Here is a 13913-nt window from a genome sequence, read left to right on the forward strand (position 1 = left end):
CCAACTGATACGATCCTTTGCCCGTTACCTCAGTTATTTTGTACGGTCCTTCCCAGTTCGGGCCTAGTTTTTCTTCGTTGGGATTCTTGGTGTTCAGGGTAACTTTCCGAAGCACCAAGTCCCCAACTTGGAAATGCCAAAAATTGGCTCTCTGATTGTAGTACCTTTCTATTCTCTATTTCTGGGTTGCAATACGGACCAACGCATTTTCGCGAAGTTCATCCGTGAGGTCGAGTTTTACAGCCATGGCCTTCTCGTTTGACTCCTCGGTGGTATAGCTGAACCGAAGACTCGGTTCACCAACTTCTACAGGAATAAGGGTTTCGGCCCCGTAGACCAACGAGAAAGGAGTTTCTCCCAAGCTTGATTTCTATGTGGTTCTGTAAGCCCACAATACCTCCGATAATACTTCCCTCCAGTGATGCTTTGATGCTTCAAGTCTTTTCCTCAGATTTTGAATTATTGTTTTGTTCGTGGATTCCGCCTGTCCGTTCGCGCACGGGTGATATGGAGTTGATAAAATTTTCTTGATCTTCAACCCTTCGAGGAAATCGTTGATGTTGCCGCCCACGAACTGAGAACCATTATCACAAGTTATCTCGGCAGGGATGCCGAAACGATAGATAATGTGGTCCCATATGAAGTCAATGACCTCCTTTTCTCTAATTTTTTCGAAGGCCTGTGCTTCAACCCATTTGGAGAAATAGTCAGTCATAAACAAAATAAATCGGGCTTTACCTGGTACCCATGGCAATGGACCAACAATGTTGATTCCCCACTTCATGAAAGGCCAAGGTGACACCACCAAATGCAGCAACTCCCCGGGTTGATGAATCATCGGAGCATGTCTCTGATACCCGTCACATTTCTGGACAAAATTCTTTGAATCTTCATCCATCCGGTTCCAGTAATAACCGGCTCGGACAATTTTCCGAACCAAGGCTTCTGCTCCAGAGTGGTTTCCGCAGGTCCCCTCGTGCACCTCTCTTAAAACATACTCCGTTTCTCCGGGTCGCAAACACTTGGCTAGAGGTCCGAAGAAAGATCGTCGATACAATTGGCCATCTACCAAGCAAAAACGCACAGCTTTCGTCCTTAATGATCGTGATTCTTTTGGGTTATTCGGGAGCTTTCCGTCACGCAAGTAATCGATGTACTTGTTGCGCCAATCCCAAGTTAAACCCATTGTGTTTATTTAGGCATGTTCGTTTTCTATCGCCGTATTCATCAAGTGCACCGTAGTCCCGGGGTTGATTTCTTCCCCTTCGACCGAAGATCCCAAATTGGCCAATGCATCAGTTTCGCTGTTTTACTCCCTCGGTACATGCTGTATGGTCCATTCTTTAAACCAGTGTAGTATCTCTTGGATTTTTTCAGATACCTCTGCATCCGTTCGTCCTTGACCTCGAAGACGCCATTCACCTGGTTGACGACCAAAAGAGAATCGCACTTTGCCTCGATTATTTCGACCCCCATACTCCAGGCTAATTCCAAACCTGCAATCATAGCCTCATACTCGGCTTTATTATTAGTCAATTTAACAGTTCTAATGGATTGTCGTACTGCATCCCCGGCGGGGGTTCTAAGGACGATTCCTAGCCCGGAACCTTTAAGGTTCGAGGCTCCGTCCGTGTGCAGCGACCAAATACCCGATGCTTTCCCCGAGGTTAGCAGAAGTTATTTCTCAACCTCGGGGACCATAGCCGGGGTGAAGTCCGCCACAAAATCGGCCAAGATCTAGGACTTGATGGCCGTCCGAGGCTTATATTCGATATCATATCCACTAATTTCTACGGCCTATTTAGTTAGTCTACCCGATAATTCTGGTTTGTGCATGATGTTTTTTAGGGGGTAAGTAGTCACTACACATATCGGATGGCATTGAAAGTAGGGCTTGAGCTTTCTAGAAGCACTTACTAATGCCAATGCCAATTTTTCCAACTGGGATAACGGGTCTCCGCATCCTCCAAAGTTCTACTTACATAATATATAGGGAATTGCGTACTTGATTCTTCTCGGACCAGAACGCCACTTACCGCTACCTCAGAGACAGCAAGGTAGAGAAAACGTTGCTCGTCCGCTTTTAGTGTGTGCAATAGCGGTGGGCTGGACAAGTACCTTTTTAATTCTTGTAAAGCTTTTTGACACTCCGGTATCCAAGCGAAGTCGTTCTTCTTCCTCAGTAAGGAGAAGAAGCGGTGACTCTTGTCCGAGGACCTCGATATGAAACGACTCAGCGTCGCTATCCTTCCGGTAAGCCTCTGCACTCCTTTGACGTTATTCACCACCTCAATGTCCTCGATGACTTTGATCTTGTCCGAGTTGATTTTAATCCCCCAGTTCAACACCATAAAGCCTAAAAATTTACCAGATCGAACCCCGAAGGCACATTTTTCCGAGTTGAGCTTCATGTTATACTTGCGGAGTACATCGAAGGTTTCCTGCAAATGCTTTAAATGGTTCTCTGTTTCCAGGGACTTGACCACCATGTCATCAATATAAACTTCTATTGTTTTCCCTATTTGTTCTTCGAACATCCCATTAACTAGGCGTTGGTAAGTTGCACCGGCATTTTTTAATCCAAAAGGCATGACATTGTAACAGTAAGTCCCATATCGAGTAATAAAGGATGTTTTCTCTTGATCCTCCAGGTGCATCCGGATTTGGTTATACCCGGAGTAGGCATCGAGAAAACTTAACATCTCATGCCCGGCCGTCGCATCGATCATTCTATCTATGTGAGGCAATGGAAATGAATCCCTTGGGCATGCTTTGTTTAGATCCTTATAATCAACGCATATTCGAAATTTATTACCTTTTTTCGGCACCACTACTACGTTAGCTAGCCAGTCCGGGTATTTTACCTCCCGGATAGAGCCTATTTTTAAAGGCTTCATTACCTCGTCCTTTACGAAGGCGTGTTTTACCTCGGCCATGGGCCTTCTCTTCTGCTTTACCGGGGGAAACCTCCCGTCTAAGCTGAATTTGTGAGTTGTCATTTCTGGTGGCACACCTGTCATATCTATATGGGACCATGCGAAGCAATCGGCATTAGTTATAAGAAATTTAATTAAGTTGTTCCTGAGCTCCGAGGTTAACCCCGTGCCCAGGTATACCTTTCTGTCTGGTAGACATTCGGACAAGGTGATCTGCTCTAACTCCTCAACTGTTGACTTGGTCGTATCCGAGTCATCCGGCATGACGAATGATCTAGGTACACCGAAATCATCCTCTTCATATCCCGGGACCAACCCCGTGTGCTTTAGTTGCTATTTGGCGTCCTTTTTCCCGGTTGAATCTTCTTCCTTTTGATCCGATTTTTTGGGCTAAGGTGTCGCTTCCTCGACTGCGAACATCTCCCTTGCAGCGAGCTGTTCACCTCGGATGGTTTTTACACCCTCCGGGGTAGGGAATTTCAGCAGCTGGTGTAATGTCGACGGTACGGCCCTCATGCTGTATATCCAAGGTCTACCCAGCAATACATTATACTTCATATCTCATTCGATTACATAGAACACCGTTTGCTGGATAGTGCCATCAATGTTAACCGGCAGAGAGATCTCCCCCTTCGTGGTTTCGCTAGCCATATTGAACCCGCTGAGCATCCGGGCTACCGGTACAATCTGATCGAGTAGCCTTAGCTGTTCGACCACTCTCCACCGGATGATGTTGACCGAGCTACCTGGGTCAATCAAAATACGTTTAACCTGAGTTCTAAAAATAAGTATAGAGATTACCAATGCATCATTATGCGGTTGAATGATGCCTTTTGCATCCTCGTTGCTGAAAGAGATAGAACCCTTAGGTAAATAATCCCGACTGCGCTTCTCTGGCACAACAGAAACCTTGGTCCGTTTCATCACCGGCCCTCGTGGGGTATCGGTACCCCCGATTATCATGTTGATTATATGCTGAGGTTCTACTGGTTCGGCCCGTTTATGAGTCTCCCTTTCTTTGTAGTGACCTTTGGCTCGTTCACTTAACAATTCTCGGAGATGGTCATTCTTTAATAACTGAGCCACCTCCTCTCTTAGCTGGCGACAATCCTCAGTTCTGTGCCCATGGGTTCCATGATATTCACACATCACGTTCGGGTCCCATTGGTCCGGGTCTGACCTTAGTGGTCTCGGCCATCTTACATCTGCGATACGGCCAATGGCCGAGACGAGGCCCGAAGTACTGACATTGAAGTTGTACTTCGATATCCTCGCCAAGTCTTTGTTGCCAGCCGAGCTTCCGACATTGCTCCTGAATGAGAAACCTCGACTGTTCGACGGGCGCTCAGCCCGTTTATCACCTCGCCCGGAGAAATTACTCGGGCCAACCCTTGATTTTTCCGACCTGAAGCTCGGCTTTTCCTAATGAGAATAAGGCCGATACCTTTCCCTCGATGATCTGGCCTCCGGTTCGTAATTCTTTCGCGATCTCTCCGAGATTTTGTTCGTGTTTACGGGCCCTGGGGGAAGCTCGAGTTGGTCATCCTCTACCCGAATCTTTGACTCGTACCGGTTATGGACATCCGCCCAGGTCACAGCCTCGTATTCCAGCAAGTTTTCCTTTAGTTTGAATGAGGTCGTCGAGCTCCGAGGATTGAGCCCTTTGGCGAAGGCTTGTGCAGCCCATTCCTCCGGAACCGAAGGGAGCTCCATCCGTTCCCTTTGGAATCAATTGACAAATTCACGCAATAACTCGTCATCCCTTTGGGATATACAGAAAATATCCGCCCTACGGGCCTGTACCTTTTTGGCACCGGCGTGAGCTTTCACGAACGCATCGGCGAGCATTTCGAAAGAAGTGATTGAATGCTCGGGCATATGGTCGTACCAAGTCAATGCTCCTTTTGACAGAGTTTCCCCGAAATTTTTCAGCAGCACGGATTCAATTTCATCCTCTTCCATATCATTGCCTTTTATAGCGCAGGTGTATGAGGTCACATGTTCGTGAGGGTCCGTTGTGCCGTCATATTTCTAGATATCCGGCATCTTGAACCTCTTCGGGATTAATTTCGGAGCCGCACTAGGAGGAAAAGGCCTTTGGATGTACCTCTTCAAATCCGTCCCTTTCAAAATAGGCGGAGCCCCCGGGATTTGATCCACCCGAGAGTTGTATGTTTCCACCCTTTTCTCAGTAGAGTCCACCCACTTTGCCAATGTTTCGAGCATTCTCAGGACTTTGGTGGACGAGCCGACTCCGGAGCCATTACTCTCGGCCATTCGCATCTCGTCCCTTCGAGGTTCAGCAACACCTTTTTTGTCCTCTCCGGGATCGTTTTATCATTTTTGCTTTGCAACTTGGCGATTGCGATTCCTTGTTCGGCAATCGCTGCTCTCTGTTCCTGCAACATTTCAAAAATTAAACATAAGTCAATATTATCATCCAGGGTATCCGGTACTTTCCGGCCTTGTGTCCGGGACAAAGTAATTGAATTGTGAATATTTAAATGATCGGTGGCCGGCGAGGCGGCATTCTCCTGATTCACAGTGTTTTGCCGGTTGGGGCCCTCCCCCGAATCAACGGGGTTCGGGTCAGCGGGATTTGCTGGTAATCCTCGTTGCCCACTGTTTTCATTCTCGGCCACAATCTCGTTGTTGTTGACGTGACCAGATTGTCCACTGTTAGCCATTTGGTCCGTTTTCACAGAGACGAACAAAAGGTTTTTTCGATTCTGACGAGTAAGATAGAGACTAAGATCAAAGACCACTATTATCCTAGCCCCACGGTGGGGGCCAAACTGTTTACCCCGATTTTGGATAATCAATTAAATTTGTATGTGAGGTATATGATATGTGGTTGAACTTTAATATATTTGGTTGAAGAAAGATAAATATGAATATGTATATGATAATGTCACGACCCAACCCCGTGGGCCGTGACTGGTATCCTAACTGGATACCCGTACGTAATTACCTACCAAAGTTGGCGTGCCCAAAAAAACTAATTCACATTAGCTGTACACGGATCCATAATAAAATAAAATACAGCGCGCGAGAACATATACATACATAAGCATACTTAGACTTACACTTAAGCCGTTAAGGCTATCATAGCAGACAGAATAGCAAACTCGTACATACCTACCTGAACAGTGACAACCCATAACCCACATACATATCTACAGGCCTCTAATCGGACATACAGAATCAAATGACGGGACAGGGCCCCGTCGTACCCCAAGTTACCATACATACAGAATATATAGATGTCAGAAGATATATACCAAAAGTACACGCTCCGGATCAAAGGAGCTCTCCCAAAACAGCAGAATCAGTGTCCTAGACTGGCGGCGTATCACCGGGTGCGTTTGTACCTGCGGGCATGTAACGCAGCCCCCGAAGAACCGGGGGTCAGTACGAAAAATGTACCGAGTATGTAAAGCGAAAATATAACAAATATAATCATAGTCTGAACCAGAAGCACAGAAATATAGCGGACAGAATCATAATCCAAACGGATGGGCAGAAATGTACCGGACAGAATCATAATCCAGCCGGACAGACAGAATCATAATCCAGACGGACGGAATCATAATCCAGACGGACGGACGGAATCATAATCCAGACGGACGGACGGAATCATAATCCAGACGGACGGACATAATCATAATCCAGACGGACGGACAGAATCATAATCCAGACGGACAGACAGAATCATAATCCAGACGGACGGACGGAACCATAATCCAGACGGACGGACGGAATCATAATCCAGACGGACAGACAGAATCATGCATGCAGAGTCATATAGAGTCATATGCTTATACAGATGCAGATAGCATATACATACATACATACAGATCCCGGCCCTCTCATGAGGGACGCGGTAACAGAACCCGGCCTTCTTAGTACGGGACGCGGTGGACAGACAGATCAGATCATATGCCATCCTGGCCGCCAACCCCATACACACATCATAATATCATATACAGATGTAAACAGATCCCGGCCCGCACACCGAGGGACGCGGTGAACAATGCAGTGGAATATGCACGATAATAGAACCTGGCCCGGGCGCAGTGAAGGAAGCGTTGAGGCATCCACGAACAGATTAATGAGAAACCACATACATACAGACTCAATGGAACTGAAATAGGCCAAACGGCAGGTCAAATCAAAGTATTCGGACAGTATTCAAAATACGCGCCTATATATCACTTGGGATGGCACGACAGATTATTACCAGGATCAGATTTCCAGATGTCAAAAATATTTTGTCAGATTTATGAAAATAGCCATAACGCTTGCCATATAACGGATAGAATATTAGTCCAGATATTGTCTGAGAAAATCGGACAGAAACAAGGTAGTTAAAGTTATACAGAAAGTATCGGGCTTTGTGGGCCCACCTCGGACCAACTCGAGGCGGCGTACGTAAATTACAGATAATAGACCTTATGAGGTCGTCCATAATCATTTAGAAGCATACCGACTCCGTTTAGGAAAGTTGCATACATAAAGATTACTTTAAGGGCAAGTTATAAGAAAACTGATTCAATCTTACTGAAGGAAATGGAGCGGATTTCAATCTCGAATTCCGAAGAACAGAGTCGTATCTAAGGCTCACAGCCAAGCCTATTACGTCTAGAACATGCCTAAGAATGAAGGGGTAGGCTTTACATACCTTATTCGCTCCTTACGCCTTTCCAAATTCAAATCCCGTTTCGTCCGAAATCTGCATTTGGTCATGTTTACCAAATATTAATCATAGGGCCTAAAGGTTCAATTTTTGCCAATACTTGTCTACGGAAATTTGGGCAGCATCTCCCCTATACATACAACATCCCCGAGATTCAACTCGGCTCAAATAGCAACAACCAACCCAATCAACAATGCCAACAATATCAACAATCCATTAGAAATGCATTCTAACATAAATTGTCTTCTTTTTCAAATAATGCAACAACTTCCAAACCAACTTTACACTTTCAAGTCAATATCAACCTTCTCATATTCATTTACTAATCAAGATCATTACAATACAATTTGGAAATATTTCATATCATTTCCACAAAATATTCACAAGGTATACAAAATATACAAACTTTCCACCAAAGTCATAATTCATCCAAAACTTCTAATATTCAACCTACCTATCCATAACATATTTTCATCAACCATAATCATAATTCACATCTTAACAACTTCATTTCCATAATATAACAAAATCATTCTAAAGTGACATAATCTTCTACATTCCAACTTCAACCAAAATTCATTCAACTTTCATTCCCAATATAATTTTCACCATAACCACAACTAAAATACAACATAAAATTAACTCATTTTGGCTATACAACATTCACATGCACACGGCTACTTACACACATATAAACACCATACAAACTTCCATACTTTCATGAATTCTAACCATTTCTACATACTACAACATAAATAAACCCTTCATACCACATAAAAAGGGATTAATTCTTACCTTTTTCTCCTTACTTCTTCACTTGACCAAGGTGTGCATTTGATGAACCAAGGGTTCTATCTTCCAAAATAATTACACCAAGTTGTAGAGGACCCTTGAATTAGTGGGTATACAGCAAGAAAATAATTTTTAGAACAATATTTCATGGGGGGAAAATTCCCCCATCTTGGCTGAAATGGCCATGGAGTTTTCTCCTTGTTCTTTCTTTTCTTTCTCTCAAGTTTTCTTGAAACTTCTATGCTTTATGACTCATCCAAGGCTCTTATATTAATTAGCACATGGAAATTTAATTAAACCATGGGTTGGGCCTCACTTGGCCGGCCACCCCTTAAACATTGGGCCTAATATTTTTTTTCATTTCATTTTTTTTTGGGCCAACTCGGTTGGTCACGAGTTGGGCCTAGCCCACTGACCTTTCAACCTTAAAACGTCCATATCCCCTTGTACCGATGTCACCTATAGGCCCACGACCTACCGCTGAAAAGCTATTTCAATTATCTACAACTTTTATTTCTGGGCGTTTTCCAAAATTCCAAACTTATAATGCCGATTTTGCCCCTCCAAGTCAGGTCATCCGAAAACGTTTTCTTAAAAATATCCGTTTGGAGGGCTTCCACTTTGATTTGGCCCCAGGGCCCTTCACGAGTTGTGTTTAACTTTACATATGCGATTCATATAACTTGTCACATGTCCCAAAAAAAAATCTTGACGTGTGGGCCCCACCTCGACTTACAAATAATCTGACGTTCGAAAATACAGGATATAACAGATAATCTATGTAGCAATCGATGTTTTGTACTGAATGCATATATTAAATAATATATTGAGTACTTGTTTGATTGAACAAAGCTAAAGAGCACACTGAATCCGGACCAAAATCTGATAATGAGAGAGATTTGATATATTTTGCTATTACAATGTTCTAGAACTCAAGAAGCCAACTCCTAAAGGTAGGGTAATGGCCCCTATTTATAGTTTTGCCTCATGGGCTTCATACAACATAAAGCCCTTTTGAATAAAGAAAAACCCTAAAATGGATAAGGTTGGTCGTACGACCTGACACCTGTACGATTGACAGTACAAGGTGGCAGAACGGTTTTGATGCGTGGCATTTGTGTAACAGATTACCCGGGCCAACGGTCACGACAACCCGGCCAACGACCACGATCAACCGGGCCAACGGCTACGAACACATCGGCTATGGAGAAACCGGACCAATCGATTTCCCCCGCTTTCCTCGGATCAAACACTCCTCCGGTTCGAAAGAAAGCCTTCGTGCTCGTGCTCGTGCTGTTCCTTTCTTCACTCTGTCTCCGATCTTGCCGGTTTAGCATATATCCGATTTTTACAGTATACATATACGTGGATAAATAATGTAGAGACTATAATACAAAAATAAGTAATATAAAATTTGAAATGCATGAATTAGTAAGACGAAACTATTTATCTTTATATGTTTCATTTGATGTGTTAAAAATTAGCATACGATGTATAACCGAAATATGTGTTTACTTTTTAAACAAAATAAGAGTTTGTGCGCTATTTGAGCGTTAATTTTGTCACTGATACATGTTTGCCAATATTCACATACATATTCCACGGCCAAATGGCCTCTAATCACCCGAAATAATCGGCTATTACACGGCTCATTAACTTTGTCGTAATGTGGGTACCTGTTATGGTATGTGGACGCACACCTACAATACAAAGCCACCATGCTCTCCCAACTCACTTAAAGGATGTTGATTAATTCTATTATTGCCAATAAATTTCTTCCACGTTTGATTCTGCTCTATGTTGAAATATCTCTGTGAATGATATTCTGATCTAAATAGTCTTAGTTTTGCTAAATGCTATTAAGAACTAGCTAGAAGCTATCGCTTTGAGTCGGAGCACTAAAAGAAAAGGATAGAAAAAAACAATGATATAGGAACCACAAGAACCACCTACGAGTAAAGAGATAAGTCATCCCGCAAAATAATACACAGATTTTTGTAGAACTTAATGCAGATATTGTTTATGAGGAAAATAAAACAAAGTAACCAATATTTTATTAATAATGAGAGTTTGTCTATGGACTATGGAGATTAGATCTTCTCATGAGACCAACCAAACGACCGCTAGATCTCTGTTTTCTAAATCTAACTATTTTCATTCTGAAAATAAATATGTCAGTAGGAAATTTATACTCTCTTTACTAACAAACTCTTATGAAGTAGGGAGCAAGATGGCAAATTTCATCAAAACGAAGAGACCCTAATTAACACAAACTACAAACGAAGAGACAAGAACTCAAATTTCGATTGGAGGAACAAACTCATTGCCATGATCAAGTAAGAAGTTTGAACCTATATTGTTACGGTCTCCCCATATATACAGCACTTATATTAGATCCTTCAAATATTCATTACTTTTGGAGAATTCATCACGTACCCGTCGATATTTGAAGAGTCACCATAATCTATCTATTAGAATACTGACAATTCTAACCCACGTTTGTCGCTGATACATGTATTGCTAATATTCACATACAGATTCCACAGCTGACACAAATGGCCCCGAATCACCCGAAATAATCGGCTATTACACGGCTCAGTAACTCTGCCGTAAATGGCGGTACCTATTATGGTATGTGGACGCACACCTACAATACAAAGCCACCATGCTCTCCCAACTCACTTAAAGGATGTTGATTAATTCTATTGTTGCCAATAAATTTGTTCCACATTTCATTCTGCTCTATGTTGAAATATCTTTGTGAATGATATTCTGAGCTAAATAGTCTTAGTATTTGTTAAATGCACTAAAAGAAAAGGATCGGAAAAAACAATGATATAGGAACCATGAGAACCCTCTACGAGTAAAGAGATGAAGTCATCCCGAAGGATAATACACAAATTCCCATATAATTTAATGCATATATAGGTTACGAGAAAATACAACAAAGTAATCAATATTGTATTAACAATAAGAGTTTGTATATGGAGATCAGATCTTCTCATGAGACCAACCAAACGACCCCTAAATCTCTGTTTTCTTGATATCCACCCACCTTTTTTCAATCTGAAAATAAATATGTCAAAAGGAGTTCTATAGTCCCTTTTACTACCAAACTCTTATGAAGTAGGGAGCAAATACAGATGGCAAATTTCATCAAAATGAAGAGGCCATTATAATAACAAAATCTACAAACAACGAGACAAAGAACTCAAATTTTGATTGGAGGAACAAATTTACATTGCAGCGATCACGGTTTGAACCTATATTGTTAATGCTCTCCTCATATATACCGCACTCGTATTAGATCTTTCAAATATTCATTACTTTTGGAGAATTCGTCACGTACGTCGATATATTTGAAGAGTCACCATAAACTATCCATTAGAATACTGTCTATTCTAGTCCACTCATTTCATTTAAGACATGAAATTGAAATCTTTTCTTTTGATTTCGTTAATAGCTAAGAACTCAAAGTCAAGTTTCATTTAAATTAGTGTATAAGTAATCGTTTTGACGGACTATTTTCACGTAAATGATACGTAGAAAAGCAGATAATAAATTTTTGCATGTAATTTCAATGAATGAATATTAGATGATCTCGAATCAAATCAAAATCATGTAACATAAGTTTTAACCATCAATAAGAGAATCCATAATATATGAGCAAGCAATAACTCTTTTCAATTTCCTCAATCTCATAAACACTTATTCATTCACAAGCTATTCATTGACTTGCAATTGCTACTAACATTCACAAATAGACCTAAATATCTAAACTTGCTGCAAGTTTTAAAAACATGAGTATTTATGGAACTATAGTTATCTCAAACAGAAATACTAAGATCATCCAATTTGCTAAATTCACCTAACAAAAACCCATAATTATCAACTGGGACCCCCAATTTCATTGAAAACTTCACCTCTTTATCCTCGGAAATTTGCACCCAATGTCCCATCCATAGTTCGTCTTCACTTTTTAGCCCATCTTTTTCCTCAACTCCATTTGATGAATCCGAGGTCTGGGAATTAACCAACAATGCAGGATCACTAGAAGACGACCCAAAATCAGATTTTGCAGAAATAGCCTCTTTCACTTTTTCATTTTTAGCCTTCTCCAATTGCTCAACAAACTCATTCGATGAATCTAAATTCTGAGAATCAACCATTAATGGTGGATCACTAGAGGAAGAACCAAGTTCAGATTTTGCAGAAATAGCCTTTTTCACTTTTGCATTTTTGGCCTTCTTCAACTTCTCCTCAAACTCAAATTTCTTAGATTGATAAACTTGAGAAGCTTCTTCAGCAGTATTAAAAGTACCCAACCAAATTCTTTTCTTGGTAAATGGGTCTTTAATTTCAGTAACAAATTTTCCTGATTTTCTCTTTCTAACCATAGGAGGCAATTTTTCAGAAAAGTGATCAAAACTTAAAGACTTTCTTTTTTTGAATGAATCCGACTTCTGAGAATCAACCATTAATGACAAATCACTAGAACAAGACCCAGCTTTTGCAGAAGTAGCCTTTTTCACTTCTGCATTTTTAGCCAATTTCATTTTTTCCTCAAACTCACTTTTGAGTGAAAATCGAGTCTTTACCTTTGATGAATCAACCATTAATGGAGGATCACTAGAAGAAGACCCAATTTCAGATTTTGCAGAAATAGCCTTTTTCGCTATTACACTTTTAGCCATCTTCATTTTTTCCTCAAACTCAAGTTTCTTGGATTGATAAACATGAGAAGCTTCTTCAGCAGTATTAAAAGTACCCAACCAAATCCTTTTCTTGGTAAATGGGTCTTTAATTTCAGTAACAAATTTTCCTGATTTTCTCTTTCTAACCATAGGAGGCAATTTTCCAGAAAACTGGTCATAATTTAAAGGTTGCATTTTTAGCTTTTCTTGAAGAATCTCATGAACAATGAACTTGGTTTTTTTTTCTTGTTCATCATCTGAAGATGATTCTGTAGCATATGGGTCTGAGATTTTTACTTTTATTTTTCTCTGAAATTTGGTTTCTTGATTTTCATCTATAAAGTCCTGTTTGGTTGGAGATTTCATGGTGACATAGTGAAAAAATGGGTGTGTGAGATGAGATGAGAAGACGAATAGATTATATATTAGGATGTCTGAGGAATATAAAAGTTCTAGATTATATTTGTAAGGGGAAAGAAAAGGTCAAATTATGTCTAATTTTGAGAAATTAGTGATTCATGGTGTGGAAAGTTTGCCTTAAAAGATTATTACTCATCCTTTCATTATTAGTCTGACCCAAAAAATATCACATTTTTATGATTAAAAATAATTTAATTTTAAAATTTCACTTTTACAATTTTATTGAAATTATTTATAGCCACATAAATATCTAACATTTGTTTTATACGACAAATTTCAAAAATCTTCTTTTATCTTCTTAAACTTTGTGACAAGTCAAACAGTTTCATATAAATTAAGAAGGGAGTATAATTTTAATAATTCATATGGATTTTT

General features: G+C 40.8%; 1 protein-coding gene across 1 annotated transcript; it reads right to left on the bottom strand.

Annotated features, from left to right (window-relative positions):
• Positions 1-12049: 12049 nt before the first annotated feature.
• Positions 12050-13580, bottom strand: LOC132641786 (ethylene-responsive transcription factor CRF2-like). The gene has a single exon (XM_060358875.1). The coding sequence runs from the start codon at positions 13482-13484 to the stop codon at positions 12252-12254; it is 1233 nt and encodes a 410-aa protein (XP_060214858.1). The 5' UTR covers positions 13485-13580; the 3' UTR covers positions 12050-12251.
• Between the last annotated feature and the right edge of the window lie 333 nt (positions 13581-13913).

Source organism: Lycium barbarum, chromosome 5 (genome assembly GCF_019175385.1).
Source record: "Lycium barbarum isolate Lr01 chromosome 5, ASM1917538v2, whole genome shotgun sequence".
Taxonomy (NCBI): Eukaryota; Viridiplantae; Streptophyta; class Magnoliopsida; order Solanales; family Solanaceae; genus Lycium; species Lycium barbarum.

Excerpts from the sequence above, each read along its gene's own strand:
- LOC132641786 (XM_060358875.1), bottom strand. The coding sequence starts at position 13,484 with ATGAAATCTCCAACCAAACAGGACTTTATAGATGAAAATCAAGAAACC.